General features: G+C 45.5%; 2 protein-coding genes across 2 annotated transcripts in view; one reads left to right on the plus strand and one right to left on the minus strand.

Annotated features, from left to right (window-relative positions):
• Nucleotides 1-17189, minus strand: part of LOC310879095 (fibroblast growth factor 10-like) — a 37086-nt gene extending 19897 nt beyond the window's left edge. The window contains exon 1 of the mRNA XM_083793524.1: nt 15213-17189. Within this exon, the coding sequence (XP_083649650.1) occupies nt 15213-15792 (580 nt within the window). The 5' untranslated portion in view covers nt 15793-17189. The remainder of the gene's footprint in view (nt 1-15212) is intronic.
• nnt (nicotinamide nucleotide transhydrogenase) overlaps nt 1-23791 on the plus strand; it is a 335122-nt gene that overhangs the window by 213514 nt on the left and 97817 nt on the right. The window lies entirely within an intron of this gene.

Genomic DNA, 23791 nt, shown 5'->3' on the forward strand with positions numbered 1-23791 from the left:
TCCATTAAAACCCGGGAAAGCAATGCTGTGTCGTTTTAGATTTGAACAGAGTTGAACAGATTTCAACCATTATTTTATACTTTGGCTATTCAAAAATAGCAGATATACAAGCTTTTTGAAGAATCTTGAAAATATGTGCAAATATTTATACTTTTTAAAGGGAACATTGGCAATTCAAATCTTTGCTTCTGGGGGGTCCCGGGAACAAAATATTTTGAGATGGGGGGGGGGGGGGTCGGCTGCCAAATGGTGTAACTTTAGAGATGTCTGTCATCAAGAGCTTTCTGTCACTCCTCGGTGCCTGGAACAATGGATCTGAACGGCCATTGATCACTTATATAGCTTATGCATCAAACTGCAAAGCCCCTTTTTCACTTTCCCAAATTGTACGCCGTTTATTAGCTTTATTAACAGTTTTTGCCGTTACTGCGCATCGCTGCCCACGGCCTGCGCTTCCCCACCCAGAGGAATAAAGCTGAGCGCTTAAATAGCAGCATGTTTTTACTCTGATATGGAGGGGTTGAGACTGGGCTGGAGAGAGGTAGGCTAGGAGAGGAGGGCTGTGGGGAAGGGATGACTTGTCTAGGGCTTTGTGTCCATTTCTTTCCTAGCGATTTATTCCAACATTTCGATTTTGAATAACGGCCGGGCTACACCAGAGAATGTGCACGTGACGCACACAAGGGTCTTGCCTTATCCGCATGCCTGGTGTAGCCGGTATAATTGATATCAATTGGTTCTTTCCAAATGCGCCATACGTACATGTGCAGTAAATTCGACGCATATATACGCACACTTTGTAAAGGCTGGTGTAGCGACGACACGGCCATGGGTTGTGCGTGCGTGTGTATAACAATATGCAGACGAGTCTCACAAGTTTGTGTGTGTGAGTGTGCGTGCGTGCGTGGTCGCGATGTGACGATGTGACGGGTCGTGTACGTGCGTGTGTGGGACAAAACACATGGACCGCAACGTGTTGGCGAGACGCACGTGTGCCTGCATCGGCGTGTGCTTTTACTGTGTACTTTTCAAAGCGTGTGTATGCGTGGAATTGACTGCGTGCGTATACTGTACAGCGTGTTTGGAAAGAACCTATATTGATAGCAATGACACACCAGGGTGCGCGGATACGCAAGCCCCACATACTGTACACATGGCTTTCAAATAGGACTGGATGTGCGCGTGTGTGCGTATGCGGGATGGCATAAAAGCCAGAGTACCGAACGGGTAGGATGGACTAGTACAATTTTGGAGAAGCACTGATACAGCAACATACGTTTTTTCAGAAAACCGTTTAGACATTTGTAGAATCGGCCTCAGGTCTTCATTTGTTAGATCAAAAGGCAATGAACAACCTCTCGGCATATCCTTTCAGAAACTCAATGCACTATACATTCCAGATGTCAAGATTAACTTGAGTACTGATCTCACCATTACCAAGCTACAAATGTGCGGCTATACAAATGGTATCCATAATACAATCATAAGGCAAACCTCTTATCGCCACACTTAAATCAATGCTCATATTATGATATGATTAATGATCATAATACTGTGTCACACAGAAAGAATAGCAGATCTACAAGCTCAAAATTGCATTGCAATACTATTTTTGAATTTGAACCGTGAACAGTAACAGGTTCCCACCCGACAGCACACGATAGGAGTGTTGCACATCCCCCGACAGTCTTGAGGAATGAATGGTTCAGAGCCAAACCATTGTAACGAGGTGTTCATTTCTCAAACTCAAATCAAGTGTGATCCTGGACTGAATCTTTCAGTTAACAGGGATTCATTAGTGAAATTTATGTGACAATCTGTGTGGGATTATAAAATTGGTCCAATGTGCTGCGTTTACTTTTGTTTCTCCGCAATATTTTATACACACAGGCCTAATGCAGTCCTTGATTTTGCCATTTTGAAAACACGTTCGCCCCCCAAACATGTTGTTGGGTTTAGCCCCATTAGTTGTATACTAGTAAAACATAAGTGACATTATGACTCTTAAATCCATATGATGATACAGGGTTTCTTTTTTTTCTTTAAGATATTTTTTTATGGCTTTTTGCCTTTATTTGATTAGGGTACAGTAATGTGACAGGAAAGAGGGAGAGACGGGGGGGGGGGATACACGTGGCAAAGGCTGAAAGCTCGGGACTCGAACGCGCGGCACGCCGTCAGGCCGGACTGCCGGCCTACGTGCCTGGACCGCTCAGCCGTGGCGGCCCAAGCCTGATAGTGATATTATAGATATTATATAAGGTTTTACATAATATTATATAAATGCAGTGTCTGCCGTCATTTAACCGTTTGAAAATATTTCCGTGTAGTTTGAACGTCGTGAAAGGTGTACATTATATTAACCTAACGGCGCATAATATGTTGTGTGAGAACTTCAACATCAGGGTGAACCCTAATCTCTCAGCGCCACTGCCCCAAACATGTCGTGTTGTTGTTAGTATGAATAAACACAGAAGCACCCAGAAGGAAATGGACTAAGAAACGGCAGGAGCCCAACAGAGTTTCTGTTTCCGAGTTTTTTCTCTTTTCAAATCGGTTCCCAGATTGAGGGGAACCTGATCACTTTGATTGTGTTGACCTTCTCAGCGGCATTGTTTCCAGACAGTTACACTTTCCAGTCAATGAAATTACAACACCCTTGGGCGTCTAGCAGTTACACACCAGTAATTCCACTATACCTGGTGCGAGCCGTAACTCTCAAAATACGCTTAAATACTCATGTTGATTTTCAAACTTGTCTGTCGCAAATATTATGGTTATTATCTTCGGTAAGAGTTTAAACAGCCTTGAGCGGCAGTGGCATATGCACACGGGCTTTATTTATGGCCGCGGAGGAGAAGAAAGTCCATGAAGATGTCAGGGTTACATAGAATGAAAAGCAACGCTGACACTAACCTCTGCCGCATCCAGTGCCTCCTCATAACTCTCTTTTTATGGCACACACTCTTACCTTTTCCCATGAGAACTCTTAATAGGCTCGTCAAGCAGAGAGGACAGGGTGAGAGAGGGAGAGAGAGAGTGTGAGAGAGACAGAGAGCGGAGATCGAGAGGGCACAAGGGGGAGAGAGAGCGAGAGAAGGTGGGAGAGGAAGAGAAAAGGAGCGAGAGGAGGACAAGAGAAAAGGAAAGTGAGATGCCTAAGTCACGCCTAATATGTAACGCTGTGCGATTAAGTACAAATCAGGCTTGACAGACTGACCGATGGAGGGCGAATGGCATGGCTTTCAGGAAGAGAAAGCACCTACTACGCGTATACCGTCCATTTCTACGGTGATACTGTTCCCGCACCGAACACCCTGCCACCTCACCCCGTTTTCCAAAACCTCAAATTGACCGTCGCAAACAAAGTTTCCTGACTGGGATCGATAATGTTGCAGTTGTTACTGCACACTCCTTACTCTTTACTCCATGTAATTAAAACGATACATTTCACAAGCCCTTCCCACAAGAAAAAGGGAAGGTTTTTTGCAGTGAACTATTCACACAATGTTTATCAACATGAACAAATGAGTGTGGCAGATTTTTGGGGCCACACTCAGAAAGAATCACAACCATTTTTTTGTTGTTTTGTAAAGCTGGCACAACCCCGTCCTAATTGAGCCACATGAAACACATGGGCACAGGCAAACTGCAAACACATGTCTGTTTGTGTCTCTGCCTCATCCGTTTGTTTGCAAACGAGATGTGGCGGTCCATGTCGTACGCAGGGGAGAAAACAAGGACGGTTCTGTATAGCCTTTCGGTTTCGCTGCAGCATTATCGATGCTAATCACATAATGCCGTGCAGAATTTGGGTTTTAATTCCGTGAGTGCTCAGCCTTGAATGGAGCCTCGTGAAGTTAGAGGATAAATACTGGAGATGGCCATTGGCTTAATCTTATTTGTGGGGTACACACGCATACTTGTGCACGCACGCACGCATGCGCGCGCGCAGCAGGCCCTGACCCCCATGTGATGTACTGCCCTGATCTTTGACAACATGATTAGAAAAGGCTCGGGGGGTGTGGGCGCCTCTCTTCTATCTCCTCAATCAAATCTGTCATAATGACGACGCTGATTTGGAAACGTCTCCCCTGAACAAGCAACTGCATCTAAAAGCTTAAGTAACTGTAAGGAAGTGTACTTAAGTACTGTATACTTAAGTACAATTTAGAAGTTGTTTTTGTAAAGTCAGTATCTCCAACATCCACTACATCTCAGATCCAAATGTACTTTTTATACTTTTACTCAAAACATTTGTATACATTTTGTGAAACTTGTGAAATGGGAAATGATACATAATGAGTACTAGTGAGTAGTACTCTTACTCAAATAAATGTACCAGACTTTTACTTGTGACGGAGTAGTTCTACATTGCAGTACAATGCAATGCTCAGTACAATGCTTGAGTAGGCCTACATGTACTTAGTTTCCCAGTTCCGATGCCCGAGTGTCGCTAGTGCCATGACGTGTGTGTGTGTGTGTGTCCAGAGCTAATCTCTGACCGATCAGTATACCAACCGCCTTGCGCGCACGAACGATCTACAAGCTCACACTGCAATGCACCTTGAATTGCGACACGTTGCGAGCTTGCACTGTAAATGTGCTATTGTGGTCCAAATGTCCACCTGTTAGGAGGCCGTGCCCAGAACTGTTAGGACTGATGAACTGTGACTTTCATAGCACATGAACAGTGTGTGACAGTATCCTGTAAACATTTATGCAGGATTCTGCCGTGCACAGAGCAGTCAAGAACGGCATCTAATGGTGATTATTTTGGTTGCGGTGGTGTGGCCTGAAGGGGGGGGGGGGTTATTTTGTTGTTATATAGTTGCAATTTGACACATCTGACACATCCGACAAGAGTTCAGCCGTCGTTGGAATTCGGGGGCCATTATTTCCAAGTCCAGAGACTTTTTTTTTAGCGCAACTCGCAGCAGATGGATGGTGAAAGGGAGCGACACGTAGGGACCCAGGGTTAGGTTTCACCCCCACTGTATGTGAGCTTATTGAAGAGGACAACACGATACGCCAGGGAGAGAGAGAGGAGGGGGGAGGTGGGGGGGGGGGGGTAGACGGGAGAAAGGCAACGGACACATGTTGCACATGAACACAAACAAACAAGAGAGAACGTACTGGAAACGGACAAATGCCTTCACAAATGCAGCCTCTCTCTCTCTCCCTATATTTGGGTTTATCTCTCACTCGCGATCTTCCGTCTCCACTTTCTGTGCGTGTGTGTGTGTGTGTGTGTGTGTGTGTGTGTGTGTGTGTGTGTGTGTGTGTGTGCGCGCGCGCGCGCGCGCGCGCGCGCACGCGCACGTGCGGTGCATGTGTGCACAGGATCCTCCAGACAATTAAGTGTCATGATTATCGTCTAAAGATTAAAAAAAAAATATATATATATATATACACATGACACGTTATTAATATACATGTCCTTTGAGTTGAAGGACTGGAATCTCAGTGTTGTTTTTGGAAAGAATGTTGTTTAACCTCTGCTCATTTTATACTGCCCAGCCTGACTAATGTGAGGTGACAGATTAGTGCGAACATAAGCAAACTCATTTCTATGATTGCCTTGCACGCACACACACACACACGCGTGCACACGTGTATACGTACATGCACAAATTGCACTCAGTGACAGTATATCACAATATGTGACCAAATTTGACTGAGGGACTGCCATTGTATTTTTTTAATTTCCGTTTTTTTCATGTCATGTGAAAGCAGGGAATCATAGGTTCAAATTGACATATTGGTTGTTCAGTTTGACCCACCAGTTGTGGATATGGCTTATAGAGTAATGTCTTACAGAAAACGGCGAGTTGAGAAAATGGGCTTGAAAGGTTCACTTATGTGGTCTCTAACATTACACCAAGCTACATGTTTAAGCATTTCTTTCATATTTACATGTCAATTCCAGCTCCGACACCTATTTCAGACATGCTCTAGTATGTGAAGAGTCTGGCTGTGCTATTAACTCATTTTCTGGGAAAAAAAGTTTTCCTCCTCTGGTGAAAAGCTGGAATTTGCGCCATGGCAGGCTCTCAGTCAAATCTGGTCACATATATCCAATATATAACCACCCCCTTTCCCCCTTACAGTACGTTTAATTTCCCTATTTACCTCCTTACATGATTTCCTGCTTTTAATATAGAAGTGTATATTTGTACGTCTCTAAATGTTCGGATGAATTGAAAATGGTGGACCCCTGTGGTAAACAAGTGTAATGCTTTATCAGTGTGCCGTCCACAGTAACAGTCTTTGTATCGAGTGGTGCTTTCTTGTGAAATGTACCCTTTCTGCAAACTGTTAATAAATACTTCAATCAATCAATCAGCAATATATCCCTACATTTTGAGGACGTCATTATATACATTTCTCCAAGCATTTTGAAAATAGCACATTTACAAGCTTTTAGATCTGCTGTTTTCATAGTACAATAACAAATACTGTATAGGGTACGGACAGACAAATCTCTCCCCCTTCATCAACCCTCATAATTCTGGCCATTGAGTCTGAAATATGTTGGAACATCTGTACTTTCTGGAAGGTAGAAATAACTACTACTACTTTTCAGGAAATTGAAAAACCTTCGTCACAAGCTCCTGTTAATACCTTTCATTTGGGTAAATAAATGTTTATGGAACAAACAGAGCGTCGTCACGTCACCACTTTCACGTTCAACAATGTGGAGGAGTAGCCAAAAAAGGAAATATGGCCTAGTGCAAAGCCCATGGCATCGTCATCATGCACGAACGCACGACACACACACACACACACACACACACACACACACACACACACACACACACACACACACACACACACACACACACACACACACACACACACACACACACACTCGTTTTTCAGAGGGTTTTCAGATGAATGTCAGAGTACAGTCTCTTTAAAGCCATGCATGACCTTTTATATTGGGGATATATCTTACATGCTAATGCAGCCTCAAAGAAAAGTTGTGTACTCTGTATGTTTATTTGTGCGTGTGTGTGTGTATGTGATAGAGAGGGCTGCAGGCAAGGGGGGGGGGGGGGGAGAGACGCTAATTGAAATTCCTTCAGCCATGTCTGGCAGAGCCTTGGTGTCTGAATGACACACACACACACACACACACACACACACACACACACACACACACACACACACACACACACACACACACACACACACACACACACACACACACACACACACACACACACACACACACACACACACACACACACACACAGCCCTAATAAAAATGGGCTTTGCCATATGGAGGCCATGTGGCCTCTCCTTGCTCACTCGTGTGTGCGTGCGTGCGTGCGTACGCGCGCGTGTGTGTGTGTGCCCATGTTCTCTTTCAGCAGGAGGCAGCTTGTACGACACCAGAGATGGACAGGCCGATACACACTATGACACGTGTACATTCGTATAATTATGTACGTACTGTCGGCGGCTGAATAAGTGATAAAGTCCACTTTATGAACGTTATATGCCAGCTCTGTACTTTACGGCACGCGTTGCTGCTTCCCATGCACCGTGCCAAACAGGGGATTCTCAACCTGCCCACATGGTCACATCATGGGCCCCCAAATGACTGCCCAAAAACATTTCCATTTGAACCCCTGAAGACGCGATGCCGATTCTACGAATGCCTTTAAAAATAAAAATAAACATTGTATCACGGTTAAAAGATAACATAAGTTGACAAATTAATTCATGAGGAAGTATATATATATATATTTTTTTTTAATTGGATGATGTATACGACAACAAGAGCGCCCCTCACTTCACACGGATTTTTCTCTTTAAAAGAACGAGGGAATAAACATGCTCTGAAAATGCACACAGCCTGCACCCGTCTGACGCCACGTGACCACTTATCGTGAGCAATACGCGGTCAGACATTATGGGTGGGCCGTGGACACTTTGGAGCTGTCCAAGTGGGCCCTGGTCCAGAGAAGGTTGAGCACCGCTGGTCGGAAAGATTGTTACGCAGAGAGAGAGAGAGAGAGAGAGAGAGAGAGAGAGAGAGAGAGACAGAGAAGCATGCAACACATTTAGGGGGGAGCAGTGGTGTAAATCAGTGGTTCCCAAACTTTTTCATGTCAAGGACCCCCCAAATTGACACAAATTAGCCCACGGACCCCCCATAAGAGAAGACTTCTATGGCTCTAGCAGAGATTCTCAACCTTTTTCAATGTCAACGACGCCCATTTTCTCATGCATTGTGTGTGTGTGTGTGTGTGTGTGTGTGTGTGTGTGTGTGTGTGTGTGTTCGTGTGTAAACACACATTTTGTCGTAACACAAACATTAAATGCCAGACAATGAATGGACAATGTTGAGTGTTTGTGTGTCAAACACTGCGTAACACGAACATTGAAGATGAAGGTGAGAATGCAAATTCCGATTGGGCAGAATGAGATGATGTTACGATGATATAAGACTAACACTTCACACTTTTGATAATTATTTTCATTGTCCGCTCCAGTCCTATACATTTCAGCCATTTAAAAATTGCCGATCAACAAGCTCGAAATGTGTCGCATCGCGACGCATTGTGAGGGCCCACCCAAATGAATATGCATTTGGCTGCTATATATCCCACATTACTCAGAGAGTACAGATGGAACCAAATGGACCCCGTGACCGTGAGTGGTCCATTTGGTTAAATGAACACTGTGCATTACACTGTGTATAGGTTTAGAGGAAAGAGCTTGTAATCTGGAAGCCCTCAGCACTGAATCCCCAGACCGCCTGGCAGGGGAAAAGAGAACGATGGAAATGGTCATCAATTATTTAATTTGGTATCACTGTGTGAATGCGAAGCATCAAATAATGGTGGGAAACTGCGTCTAGGGATGAAAAAGTAGCCCCAGCTGTGTGATGAAAAAAACGTATGATCACAGTTACACATGGGCCACACATCAAACCCTGATCCGTCCAGACACTTTGCATACGAAACATTGTTGATAATGAATGTTTGCCGTCTTTGTGTGTAGAAATAAAATAATAAGTACCTGATTGTATAGGCAGATATAAAAGTATATTTAGTATATGGCTGTTGTAGCCGATGATGTTTTCTTTTGATACATATACAGTAAGAACAAGTGATGCATTTTGAGGGAGCCGAAAATGTTTTCACTTTGTTTGACTCTCAAAACGGGTCACGAGTTAAACCGTTCCAAAGCCAGCGGGCAGCAACAGGGGAAATTAATCCATGAAGTTAACATCAAATAAATGTAATCATAAATATACTCGTACATATATTGCCAGCCAAATGCGATTACCCAATGCTGTAAACTCCTCTGCGTTAATTAATCAATTTGTAACATTTGGTTACATTTTGTACACTTTCAGGATCAAATTAACATTGACGGTTTTACTGTTGCGTTTCAATAGACTGTGTTCTACCCCCCCCCCCCCCCCCCCCCCTCCATTACTGTGCATTAACCCCCCATCAGCTTACTGGACCCCAGAAGAGAAATGTGGATTGTTTTGGGCAGCTGCCAGGCGTTGAAGACTGAGATGCATGATGGTGGTAAAACGAAAGAGACAAGAATGTGTTGGTGCTTTGCTGCGCTTATGTGTTTGCTTAAAGCGGTGGTCCTTGTGTTCTTGGGTTCGTGGGGGGGGTGAAAGAAAGACGAGTTAATATAATATAACGCAGCATCAAAATCACTTCAACCACTTTAACGCTGTCGCATACTTCGGCTATTCTAAAAGTGACGATCTACAAGCACACACACCGTTTGAATAATTAACTGTATTAATGCCAGGAACGTGGAAATCCGTTCTATTCTCCAGCCCCCTGCCTGTGCCAGAATGTAAAAATCTGTCTTTTTTAATGTAATTTAATCCGGTAATTATTATTATTATAATTTTTTAGCTTTTACTCACATAAATGGATCTGCACACGCGCACTTACTACTAATTTTTCTGCATTAAATGAGCCACAATCCAGTGTTTGGAAGCTTATCATTCCCTCTTCCCTCCACCCTGTAGTGGGCTGGGGGGGGGGGGGGGCTACACTTCCTGGTTGCCCTCAAGGTTTATTAAATCAGGTTAGGAAGCGAAGACGTACGGTGGACTCCATGTTGCTCCCTGGAAGGAAAGAAACGCAATAGAGACCAGGAAGTTGCACAAATCATAGATATGACACAAATGGCCCAGCAGATGGCGTGATGCCACTGAAAGGAGGGATGCTTGTACATGTCACGTCATGTACCGACCATCATTACTGTCTGAGTGATGAAAGAAATGCCACGCACATATATTTTTCCAGTGCATATGGCAGGCCTTGTTGACGGATTTGGAAGAGATTTTGAAGGTCTGGTTCCAAAAATGAACCAGTATTTAATGTGTCAAATCCATGATATTTACATTGGAATGAATGAGCCCGGGCTGGAAAGTGTCCAAGTGGGAGTGTCTAAGTGGGAGAGGCCGGGTCTTAGTTATAGGTCCATTGCGCATGTTTCTTTCCTTCCAGAGAGCAACATGGATGGAGTCCACCATACGGTCTCCTAACCCGATTTAATAAAGTCCAGGATGTCTTCTTCTACGGTGGTATTTCTTGCATTTGAGTGGCACTGCAGGCCTCACGGTCCTCGCCTATGTGTCGGGAGGGAAAGTGTTTTTAAAGAATGGCATGCAGCATTTTGTTATTCTCTTATGGTCATCATGGCATCTTTTCAGATGGGGGTCCGTGGCCAAATACACATCAATTTGGGTGGGGGGGGGATCCTTGACGCGGGAATGTCTGAGAACCACATGGTTTTAAAGCACGGTGCGTTTTGTCGCGTCACGAAACCTGCAATAGAAATACTGTAGCTACAGTTTTACGTTCCTGGCTGAACCAGTGACTATCACATCCAGCAAAAAAAAAATCTCATGGTACTGCTCTCACACACACACACACACACACACACACACACACACACACACACACACACACACACACACACACACACACACACACACACACACACACACACACACACACACACACACACACACACACACACACACACACACACACACACAAAATTCTATCTATATTGTAAAAATCAATCTATGACAGTGTACAAATGGAATGGATCCCTCAAGGACCCCTGGGGGTCCCCTGACCCCACTTTGGGAACCACTGCTATAGCCTATACCTTCCATGTCCTGGATAACCATCTGGGGTCCCCCATTTGAGCTGCACATTTTCAACTTGTTGAGCTACATGTACATAGGAGAGTTGATTTTCTTTGGGAGTAAATGTTCCCCTTTGAATTTTGTGCAATACCTCTTGTCAACCAGTAGTGGTCCTACCCGAGCACACGATCCAAACGTCTCAATAGGAGGGCAGGGAGACCAACTGTAACCAGTCAGCTATATTGTATTATTATTAATTTATATACTCTCCCATACATATTATATTTTATTAATATACTCTCCCATACATATTATATTGTATTAATATACTCTCCCATCCATATTGGTAATCAGAACAATGTTTTAGTCTCTTAAAACAAAAGTTACGAATTGCAGCTTTAATTGAACAGGACTTTACACATTTCACCACAAGTAAATCCTAACATAAAATAGCTGTGCGTGCCGAGTATATCTGTCAGGTTTGATGATGCGTTTATTCTTGACGTTTTCTCCGAAAGAACGTTCTCTGTGCAATCTCTGTTAATACATCTCCTCTCCTCTCCTCTCCTCTCCATCACCTTGCTCACTCTCCTCCTTAATCACACTCTAGTCCCAGACGTCCTACAAATGACATGCATGTGTATGCAGGACTCTACACATGCATGTGTATGCAGGACTCTATACACATGCATGTGTATGCAGGACTCTACACATGTATGTGTATGCAGGACTCTATACACATGCATGTGTATGCAGGACTCTATACACATGCATGTGTATGCAGGACTCTATACACATGCATGTGTATGCAGGACTCGACACATGCATGTGTATGCAGGACTCGACACATGCATGTGTATGCAGGACTCTATACACATGCATGTGTACGCAGGACTCTACACATGCATGTGTATGCAGGACTCTATACACATGCATGTGTATGCAGGACTCGACACATGCATGTGTATGCAGGACTCGACACATGCATGTGTATGCAGGACTCTATACACATGCATGTGTACGCAGGACTCTACACATGCATGTGTATGCAGGACTCTATACACATGCATGTGTATGCAGGACTCTACACATGGTGAGAAGGAACACAAAACGCACACAGCTCTAATGTCTCTTCACCAGCCTGACACATTAAAAAATGTGGTCCTAATGTTCATGGCGCGAGGGAAACAATTGCACTCCTCCGAAAACGCACCAAATGAAGTGGGGAAACAAAATGGGAGACACATTGCAGACCATTAATTTGTCAGCACACTATAGTATTTTTCTACAGTGCTATGAAAAAAGAAGAAAAAGAAGATGGCCAAGATGAAACATCATGAAACATCATTTCAGGGTTGTTTTGGACGTTTTATCATTTCTTCAGTGAATTAAAAATATATAATAAAGTATTTTGCGAAGTATTTTGCACCAAATACCAAATATTGGTACTTTCCTGATGCTCTTATTGAGACCAACTTACACTTTGACAGCACAAAATGGCATGCAGCGGTGCAGGAGCCTAATTGCGGGTCTCCCGATTACAGGCTGGTCAATCTAACCACCATACTGCCCTGCCACCCACCCACCCCCTTGGATGTGGGCACACCCAGCCGGGCAAAGGGCGGTTGAATGACAATCACAATCAATTAAACCACTTATAGGCCCCATTTTCAAAACGTCACAGGCAACCTCTACACACAACACACTCACATTGTGAGATTGTAGATTTGCCATTTTTTTGCTTTTTTGTTAGATGTTTAAAATATATATATAATATATGTGTATGTTGGTTTTTTTTACTTCTTTTCTTTTGCCTATAATGAGTCACAAAATTAGCAGATCTACAACGCAAGTTTGTAGATTTGTCAATTATACTGAGGACAAACAGAGGGGTTTACACTTACAGGTCTGTTCTACTGAGGACAGACAGAGGGGTTTACACTTACAGGTCTGTTCTACTGAGGACAGACAGAGGGGTTTACAGGTCCGTTTTACTGAGGACAGACAGAGGGGTTTACAGGTCCGTTTTACTGAGGACAGACATAGGGGTTTACAGGTCTGTTCTACTGAGGACAGACAGAGGGGTTTACAGGTCCGTTTTACTGAGGACAGACAGAGGGGTTTACACTTACAGGTCTGTTCTACTGAGGACAGACAGAGGGGTGTACACTTACAGGTCTGTTCTACTGAGGACAGACAGAGGGGTTTACAGGTCCGTTTTACTGAGGACAGACAGAGGGGTTTACAGGTCCGTTTTACTGAGGACAGACAGAGGGGTTTACAGGTCCCTTTTACTGAGGACAGACAGAGGGGTTTACAGGTCTGTTCTACTGAGGACAGACAGAGGGGTTTACAGGTCCGTTTTACTGAGGACAGACAGAGGGGTGTACACTTACAGGTCTGTTCTACTGAGGACAGACAGAGGGGTTTACAGGTCCGTTTTACTGAGAACAGACAGAGGGGTTTACAGGTCTGTTCTACTGAGGACAGACAGAGGGGTTTACACTTACAGGTCTGTTCTACTGAGGACAGACAGAGGGGTTTACAGGTCCCTTTTACTGAGGACAGACAGAGGGGTTTACACTTACAGGTATGTTTTACTGAGGACAGACATAGGGGTTTACAGGTCTGTTTTACTGAGGACAGACAGAGGGGTTTACAGGTCTGTTTTACTGAGGACAGACAGAGGGGTTTACAGGTCCGTTTTACTGAGGACAAACAGAGGGGTTTACAGGTCCCTTTTACTGAGGACAGACAGAGGGGTTTTTACAGGTCCCTTTTACTGAGGACAGACAGAGGGGTTTACACTTACAGGTATGTTTTACTGAGGACAGACAGAGGGGTTTACAGGTCTGTTTTACTGAGGACAGACAGAGGGGTTTACAGGTCTGTTTTACTGAGGACAGACAGAGGGGTTTACAGGTCCGTTTTACTGAGGACAGACAGAGGGGTTTACAGGTATGTTTTACTGAGGACAGACAGAGGGGTTTACAGGTCTGTTTTACTGAGGACAGACAGAGGGGTTTACAGGTCCGTTTTACTGAGGACAGACAGAGGGGTTTACAGGTCTGTTTTACTGAGGACAGACAGAGGGGTTTACAGGTATGTTTTACTGAGGACAGACAGAGGGGTTTACAGGTATGTTTTACTGAGGACAGACAGAGGGGTTTACAGGTATGTTTTACTGAGGACAGACAGAGGGGTTTACACTTACAGGTATGTTTTACTGAGGACAGACAGAGGGGTTTACAGGTCTGTTTTACTGAGGACAGACAGAGGGGTTTACACTTACAGGTATGTTTTACTGAGGACAGACAGAGGGGTTTACAGGTCTGTTTTACTGAGGACAGACAGAGGGGTTTACAGGTCTGTTTTACTGAGGACAGACAGAGGGGTTTACAGGTCCATTTTACTGAGGACAGACAGGGGTTTACAGGTCCCTTTTACTGAGGACAGACAGAGGGGTTTACAGGTCCCTTTTACTGAGGACAGACAGAGGGGTTTACAGGTCTGTTTTACTGAGGACAGACAGAGGGGTTTACAGGTCTGTTTTACTGAGGACAGACAGAGGGGTTTACAGGTCCGTTTTACTGAGGACAGACAGAGGGGTTTACAGGTATGTTTTACTGAGGACAGACAGAGGGGTTTACAGGTCTGTTTTACTGAGGACAGACAGAGGGGTTTACAGGTCCGTTTTACTGAGGACAGACAGAGGGGTTTACAGGTCTGTTTTACTGAGGACAGACAGAGGGGTTTACACTTACAGGTATGTTTTACTGAGGACAGACAGAGGGGTTTACAGGTCTGTTTTACTGAGGACAGACAGAGGGGTTTACACTTACAGGTATGTTTTACTGAGGACAGACAGAGGGGTTTACAGGTCTGTTTTACTGAGGACAGACAGAGGGGTTTACAGGTCTGTTTTACTGAGGACAGACAGAGGGGTTTACAGGTCCGTTTTACTGAGGACAGACAGGGGTTTACAGGTCTGAGAGGTGTTATTCTATGAGGGGACACATGATATACCATAAAGCCTTCAAAGAGACGAGCTTGGACTTACTGTAGGGGTCGTCTTCGCTCTTGGTGCCGTTGACCTTCCCCTTCTTGTCGATGCGCAGGAAGAACTTCTGGTAGGAGAAGAGCTTCCTCCGGCGCACGTCTCCCTGCAGGTGGTTGTAGCTGCTCCGCACGTGGCGTCCCACCACCGTTGCCGGGGACAACGGCGACGACACATTGGTCGCCCGCGGCAACCTCGCAGAAGAGACCGCTGCCAGTGGCGGAGGTGGTGATGAGGACGACGACGATGATATCGATGAGGGGGAACGCAGGACGCGAAAGCGAGGATTGTCTCCTCCCGCAGGTGCATTGTTGTTGTGGTATTCTTTCTCGGAGTCTGAACGCAACTGCGACGACGATGACGACGCCGCCGATGACGGCGACGGAGAAGCAGCAGCGGCGGCGGCGGGGGCGGCTGACGAGGAGGAGGAAGGCGACGGCCCGAGCGCCAGCACGAGCAGGAGAAGGAAGGCAAGGGAGAGGAGGCAGGAGGGAGGTCTGCTGCTGCTGCGGCGGAGGAGGAGGCGGGAGGAGGAGGGCCAGCAGGCGACCGGTGCACCTTGTGTCACTGTCCATCTACACATGGTAGTGGAGCTGGGAGCGCTGTGGAGGAGAGGCTCGGGGGCTGGGATGGCATGCTGAGCCGGCGGGGGCAGGGAGAGGGCTGTAGAGCGGGAGAGGCCCCCCCTGACCCACGACCTCCTCCTCCTCCTCCTTCCGGAGACCCACCGCCGCCTCGCCGAGGAGAGGACCGCAGCAGCAGGCGTCCGAGCTACGGCGCGCGAAATGGCTGGTTCTCTCCGAGGTTGCCCGACGACCGCGACCTTTGGGTATACTGTACCACGGGTTAGCCGGGGGGGGGGGCACAGGGAGGGTCTCTGTGGCAGAGCGGTTGGCGCTGATGGATCGGGTTGGCGGGGGTCCGTCCCCGGCGAGCTGTGCCTCGGAGGTTGACGGCGCTGGTCTCGACTGCGTGGGGAGCGAGCGAGGCGAGAGTGATGCAGCTGGAGGTGATAGTGGCGAAGCCTGCAGCGCCGCTGCTGTGGCTGATTCCCCGCTACAGTTTCCCCACTGTTGTTTATTCCTCAGCAGTGCCACAGGAATGTGTCAACATCCATAACTCAGATCACCTCGCAAATGGGAACGACCGGGGGCTCGCCTCAAAGACCTCTGCCCTCCCTCCCTTCTCCTCCCCGAGTCAACCGCTCTTCACTCCCCTAACACTCACTCTCACACACATGCACACGCTTACACACACACACACACACACACACACACATGCACACGCAGACCACCACACATGCTCGTCTTCTCAAACTAAGGACACACACATATACATATACACATGTGCTGCAGCTCTTAACACTCTCGCATCCAAGCCCCGGTGCGCACGCAGTGCCGCGAGGATCCACTCACACACGTTTTCCTAATCGACTGTGCGGGGCTCCGCGGGGCGGAAACATTCATGGGGCTGCCTGTCCGTGTAGAGGTGGACGATGAGAGGGACAGCCAAGAGATGTTCAGTAAACAAAGAGAGGAATACTAAACAAACAAAGCCGCTTCTCATAAAATATCCAGAAGAAATCCACGCAGGGCAGAGAACGAAAAAAATAAGAAAAAATTAAAAAAGTTGTCACATAATCCAGATTTCTTTTCCTTCTTTGTTTCCCCCTTTTCTATCTATCGTTCTTTCTTTTCTCTGGAGTTTTTTTCTTTCTTTCCCAGAGTTGGTTTGAAGTTACTTGTGTGTGTAACTGAGACTAAGAGTTCTCCTGTGTGTGTGTGTGTGTGTCTCTCTCTCTCTGGTGGTGTGTGTCAGTAGAGCTCTCTCTCTCTCTCTCTCTCTCCTGTGTCCGTCTGTGTCTCTGGGAGTCTGAGGGCTACAGCCCTGCGCTGCCTCTCTTCTATCCTCCTGTGTGTGGCTTCCTCTCCTCTGGCCCCCTCCCTCTCCTCTGTCTCTCTATGCGTGCGTGTGTGTGTGTGTGTGTGTGTGTGTGTGTGTGTGTGTGTGTGTGTGTGTGTGTGTGTGTGTGTGTGTGTGTGTGTGTGTGTGTGTGTGTGTGTGTGTGTGTGTGTGTGTGTGTGTGTGTGTGTGTGCGCGCGCGGGTTTCTCTTGTGTGCGAGTCTCTCTCTCTCTCGCTGTCAGCAGTGATCTCTGGCTATCTGGAGTTTCTCTTAGGTGACTGAGTCTTGTCTCTCCTCTCACCTTATTTATCTGCTGTAGTTGCCCCAGATGTCATCTCTTAGTGTAATTGGACGTCTATGAAAACCACTTGGCTTTGAAGAGACGCGTGCGTGCGCGCATGCGGCTGCAGCACGCGTGTGAGCGTGAAGGGACTTTAAGGGGGAGTGGGGTGGGGTATAGGGGTGGGGTGTGGGGGTCAGCCACACCCCGTTTTCTCTCTCGCCCACCCTCTGTCTCTCTCTCTCTCTCTCCCTCCCTCCCTCCCCGAGCCAAACCCCACCAGTATGTGCAGAACCGCTCAGAGAAAGCATGCATGGGCAGAGAAAATGAGACTGCACTCATTTACGCCTACCAGTGTTGTTTTTGGCGGCACATTTAGTTATAGTCATAGGCCTCGATTAAGCAAGTCCAATGAAATTCCATATAATATTACAGTTTTAAGAGGTGGGGGCGTGTGGAATGTCATATAGCAATTTTGGGCATGGTAAGAAGCGCTTTCGACACCCCGTGGATTGCGCAAAACGGCCTTGAGTCATGGGAGTGTTTAAGGAGTGTTTGAGACGTACCCAATCAACATGTCCGTACTATTCTCTTTACCAGTCAGCTGATGTCACATACGGAATGCGCACTTTGGGGATCGTGGTATTACATTTCTTCAGGCTGGCACCATAGAAGACATGACATGACTTTATCACATTTGGGTTAATTATTCCTATTGCACTGCATGCTGTCACCTTTATGCCTCAAAATAATTTGTTTCTATTGAAAAACACCAGTAAAATAACGTTTATTGCGAACGCAGTGAGCCACTTACTATGAGACCCTGCTGCTCATGTCTGTGTGTCTGTCCCGCTGTGACACCACCCGCCCGCCACCAGAGGGCGCAGCTGTAGCACACACACACACACACACAGGGCGCAGCTGTAGCACACACAAACACACACACACACACACACACACACACACACACACACACACAACCACACACACACGAGCTGCGTTCGCTTCCCGCGTTTGCGCGTCTTACTTGTAATATTTTATTTCAAGTCACGATGAAGGAATGAGTTGAATGCGTGCTGCGTAATGCTGTGGCCCCGATGGTATATGGTCTTCGCTCGTGCCTCGTAGCATTTTATTGAAGAAGACTTGAATCGGGTGTGATACAGCGTATGAAAGCAAACTTCCCAGGGATTATGGAGATGTTTTTATTTTTTTTAAAGGTTGAGAAATGAAAGAATTATGGCCGTTTCTAATCTCAACATTTTACCAAAGAAATCCGCAGCAAAGAGCGCTGTTGCCATGTCTCATACAGTAGAAACAAGTAAATAGGTCTATAAAAATAATCCCAAAAGAAGCGCATATAACAGGGGTCTGTAACCTATTTTAAATGAAGTGCCATGTTTTTATTTTCTAGATAGTGAGTCTGCCATATCCAGATTAATTTTAATGACACCACATTAAAATAAAAAAACATATTTTGATTGTCCACAAATATAAAGTTCTTCCTTCTTTTTAAATATTTTCTTGCACATTGTTATAATGATCATTATATATCCCCCTGCAGTCAGAGTTCATAGTTTTAATGAATGAATGTGATGCATTGTGAGCTGGTAGATCTGCTATTTTCAAAAGTAATCTTTGAAAATATTGGCCGGCTATTTGAAAATAGCCGATCTACAAGCTCACAATGCGTCGCATTGTAGACCGGCTATTTTCAAATTGTGGAATGGGACATTCTGCAATAAGAGTACTTTCACTTTTAGTACTTTAAGTGCATTTTGACACCGATACTTTAGTACTTTTACTCGAGTACATTTTGAACACGGGACTTCCTTCTACCTGCACATTGCAGCATTTATATACTTCTACTTAAGTAAAAACATTGGACTACTTTTCCCCCACCACTGGAGACATGCGGTATGGGTCAGATCACTGAAGGCCTGATGTACAGTATAGATCATTATAGATAAAACATAACGTAAGTACGCCACACCACTTAAGAGGGTGGAAACGTTTTGGGCCTTCCGTGAGGAGCCTACATTAGACCTTTCAAAGAATCTGGACCCACTGTCTGCTTTCAGCATTGTTTAATTTCCTTTTCACATTGTCAGACTACAGGCATATCTCCTCTACTTCTCCTCACCATCCACATTAAAAAGTAAACTAAACATCATATTGTGTGTGTGTGTGTAGTGTGTGTGTGTGTGTGTGTGTGTGTGTGTGTGTGTGTCACACACACACAGAAATACTGGTAAAATGGTCTATTACTGACCTCACTATAGGGAAATGGTTTTGTTAGCCTATGCATGTGCTTGCGGGTGAATTAAATCATGTGCGTGCGTGCCTACTAGTATGAGTTGAAGAGATACAGGCTAAATAAATGGGTACCAACACAGCCCCCCTTGAGGACATTAGTTTGTGGGGAGAAAAGCAGTCTATAGTGGAGTGAGGAGCTGGAAAATATACATGGGAGAGGAGAGGAGCGAAAGAGTGTGTGCGTGCGCGCAAGAGAACATCTGGTCAGTGGCACTGTGGCTTGAATTCAGGGGTGTAGAATGACAATACACATAACCATGTGTCCGCACGCACGCACGCAAACACACACACACACACACACACACACACACACACACACACAAACACACACACACACACACACACACACACACACACACACACACACAAACACACACACACACACACACACACACACACACACACAAAACAGACAGATGGATTTAACTCCGGCCTATATGTACATCGTCTAAGGATCAATTACAATTGGACTAATTTTATTGATCAATTATTGACTGATCTCCCCGTTGCCCGTGGTGCCTCCCACTCCCTCATGTTGTTCTGTGTTAAGGCCCTAACAAGGCTCAGATGTTGGGAGCCGGTCGTCCGTGAGGGTGGGGGGAGAATATTTCGTCACACCAGAAAACAATTTGTTGGATGTTTTGATGCACCACATACTCCGCGCTCCGCTTTGAACTACTTAGGAAGGCTGTAGGGGCTTCCCTCGCTGGAGAAGAATGCCAATCACGATGCTTGTCCACGGCTGAAGAATAAATACAAAATAGCACCTGTTTTGATTTCATTTTCAATGGAATAATGTGTCAAATTCTATTTGTATTTATTTATGTATTTGTATTTTTTAAAGAAAATGTCAGTGTCCTCATTTTTATTTTATTTTTACAATTCTGTTTTTCATCAAGGTCATTCTTATTACAGTATCAGTAGGCCTACAATATCTCCATAATGACACGTTTATTTTCGGGGGTTATGTTATTGCAGGGACACATTCCTCAATAACCGTTTTTTTCCCCATTTATTGGGAAGAAATGAGTCAGTCTTGTTGTCTGGTGGTTTTGGCAAAACTGTACGCTGCAATGTGAGGACAACAACAGTGTTGATTTCGTCGACTAATATGAAGACAAAAAATGTCTGTCGACTACCTTTTTTCACTGACGTAAACTAAATGAAATGAAAACTAAGCCATGATGACTAAATATACTGACACTTTTATCAACATATACAAACTATAGACTAAATGTTAGGAAGGGACTCGTGGACAAGAGATCCAGTATAAATAAAAGACAAAATGGTAAAATGGTGCATTTATATAGCGCCTTTATCCAAGGCGCTTTACAGAGATTGTGCATTACATTCACCCATTCACACACAATTCATACACCTCTACATAGATTGTGCATTACATTCACCCATTCACAAACACATTCATACACCGATGGCAGCGGAAACCATGCAAGGCACCAACTAGCACATCGGGAGCAATTAGGGGTTCAGTGTCTTGCTCAAGGACACTTCGACAGTAACTCTGGGGGAGCCCGGGTTCGAACTGGCAACCTTACGGTTACCATCCAGGCACTCTACCCCTGAGCCACCGCCGCCCCAGCTGACCTACAAGCTCACAACGCGTTGCAGTTCGGTGCGATGTGAGCTTGTAGATCGGCTATTTTGTGTAAAATCAGTCATATAATCAGGCCAAAATACATTGGCCTGACTAACATCATACACACGACTAACATCTTATGTTAGTCGTGTGTCATACACTAAAACTAGACTATTAATACATTCCAGGTGACTAAAATGTGACTAAACTATTCACGAGACTATGACTAAAACTAAAATCAAAATTTGGTGTCAAAACACTGATCAACAACCAAAATAAAATGCCTCATTCATTCCTAAACAAAATAGCTCCGATTCCCGATCAGCAAATAACCTTTTTTTCCCCCTTTGGACCCCCCCCCCCCCCCCCCCACACATACACACCACCCTGCGTTCTTCATGCGTACCACACCGTAATAAGCCTGATTTAAACTTTGCCGTGATGGCGGTGTCACGCGCGCGCGGGGGAGGGGGGGGGGGGATAGCAGATCTACAAGCTCCCGACACTCATAGGTCTGGGGGGGGGGGGGGGGGGGGGGGGGGGGAGACGACACACACACACACACACACACACACACCGTTGTGTGCGAGAGTATAAATCGGCCTCTAGTTCTTGATTGCTCAGACCTACGAGAATACCATTAGGGACCAGCAGCTGAGCTCACTGGTTCTAATTGTTTCATTGCGGTCGAGCCCATGGGTTGAAACGCATTATGGTCTTTAAACCAGTTCTGTTGAAATGGCCCTGGCAGTTAAGTGTAATTACAGACACATTAAAGCACTTATGGACAACAAAGAGGACTTACGATAAGCTAACTTACAGATACTCTACTGTTACGGTCAAACATGTTATACTGTAAGTGTCATACGGTTAACAGTTGCAATCATTCTCTACTCGCACAGCAAGCATACAGTAGCAAATAGCATTGCTTGAAGAGATGTCCCCTCCAATATTACTTCATTTCATACACAAGGTATGTAGAGCGTCGCAGTCCGCCCCCCCCCTCACTGAATATACCTTTAATGTTTCACATAAGACGTTTCATCAAGTATTTATCTAACCCATTTAGACCTGGGAACGATTCTACAAATGTCTTCTAAATCCTGACCGTTTTCTGAAAAACCCATGTTTCTGTGTCAGCGGTTCTCAAACATTTTCATGTCAAGGACCCCCAAGATTATATGTAATTGGCCGCCGACCCCCCATCTGAAAATATGTTGTTCCAGGGAGCAGAAGCAAAGATTTGAGTTAAAAAACATTTGCTATGAAAGAATATACAAAGATTTGTCACATTTTCACGATTTAAAAAAAGATCTACAAGCTCGTAGTGCGGCGGGACTGAACCTCGTAGGTGGCGGGACCAAACCTCGTCGTCATGAAAGGGGGCGGGACCGAACCTCATCGTCATGAAAGGGGGCGGGACCGAACCTCATCGTCATGGAAGGGGGCGGGACCGAACCTCATCGTCATGGAAAGGGGCGGGACCGAACCTCATCGTCATGCAAGGGGGCGGGACCGAACCTCATCGTCATGAAAGGGGGCAGGACCGAATCTCATCGTCATGAAAGGGGGCGGGACCGAACCTCATCGTCATGAAAGGGGGCGGGACCGAACCTCATCGTCATGAAAGGGGGCGGGACCGAACCTCATCGTCATGAAAGGGGGCGGGACCGAACCTCATCGTCATGAAAGGGGGCGGGACCGAACCTCATCGTCATGAAAGGGGGCGGGACCGAACCTCATCGTCATGAAAGGGGGCGGGACCGAACCTCATCGTCATGAAAGGGGGCAGGACCGAACCTGTCATCATGAAAGGGGGCGGGACTCTATACTCAAACTATACAAAGTAACCACCTCCATATGAACTGAAACAAGAATAGCCTTAAAGGGATAGTTCAGATTTGTTTTAACTTAAGCTGTATGAAATACTTGCCATTAATATAGTGGTTGCAACTGTATTAATTGATTGCCCAAGTCCCGTGGTGGGAGTTCTGCTCTGGTTTTGGTGAAATATTAAGTAGTTCCGGTCATTTTGTGGGGTGCACAGGGGGCCAGCATTAAAAGTAAATTAATCCACAAAATTAACCTATCTAAACTATCATTTGTATTACCATTTCTAAAATATTAGTGCAACTTTCGTTCATTTTTTTTACCCCTGAATATATCACATTATATCATGGTCTTTGCCAATAATGATGCCAGGCATCAAAATGATTTCATTACACAGCAGTTCTGGGGGTCAGGGGGCCCGGGATCAAACTGTCTACTTTCCAATATAACATGGTAAAATATGTGACTCTACTGGCTCGCAGACTGATACTGTTGAATTGGAAACAAGCACAGGTTCCCACTCACACTACACTTATGAAAGATGTTATGCACTACTTGCAATTGGAAAAGATAAAGTTTGAATTGAGAGGGAGTGAAGATAGATTTTACCAGACATGGCAACCCTTCATTGACCATTTCAATAGGTGCACGCTAA

Source organism: Protomyctophum parallelum, assembly GCF_964188405.1.
Source record: "Protomyctophum parallelum genome assembly, chromosome: 21".
Lineage (NCBI taxonomy): Eukaryota > Metazoa > Chordata > Actinopteri > Myctophiformes > Myctophidae > Protomyctophum > Protomyctophum parallelum.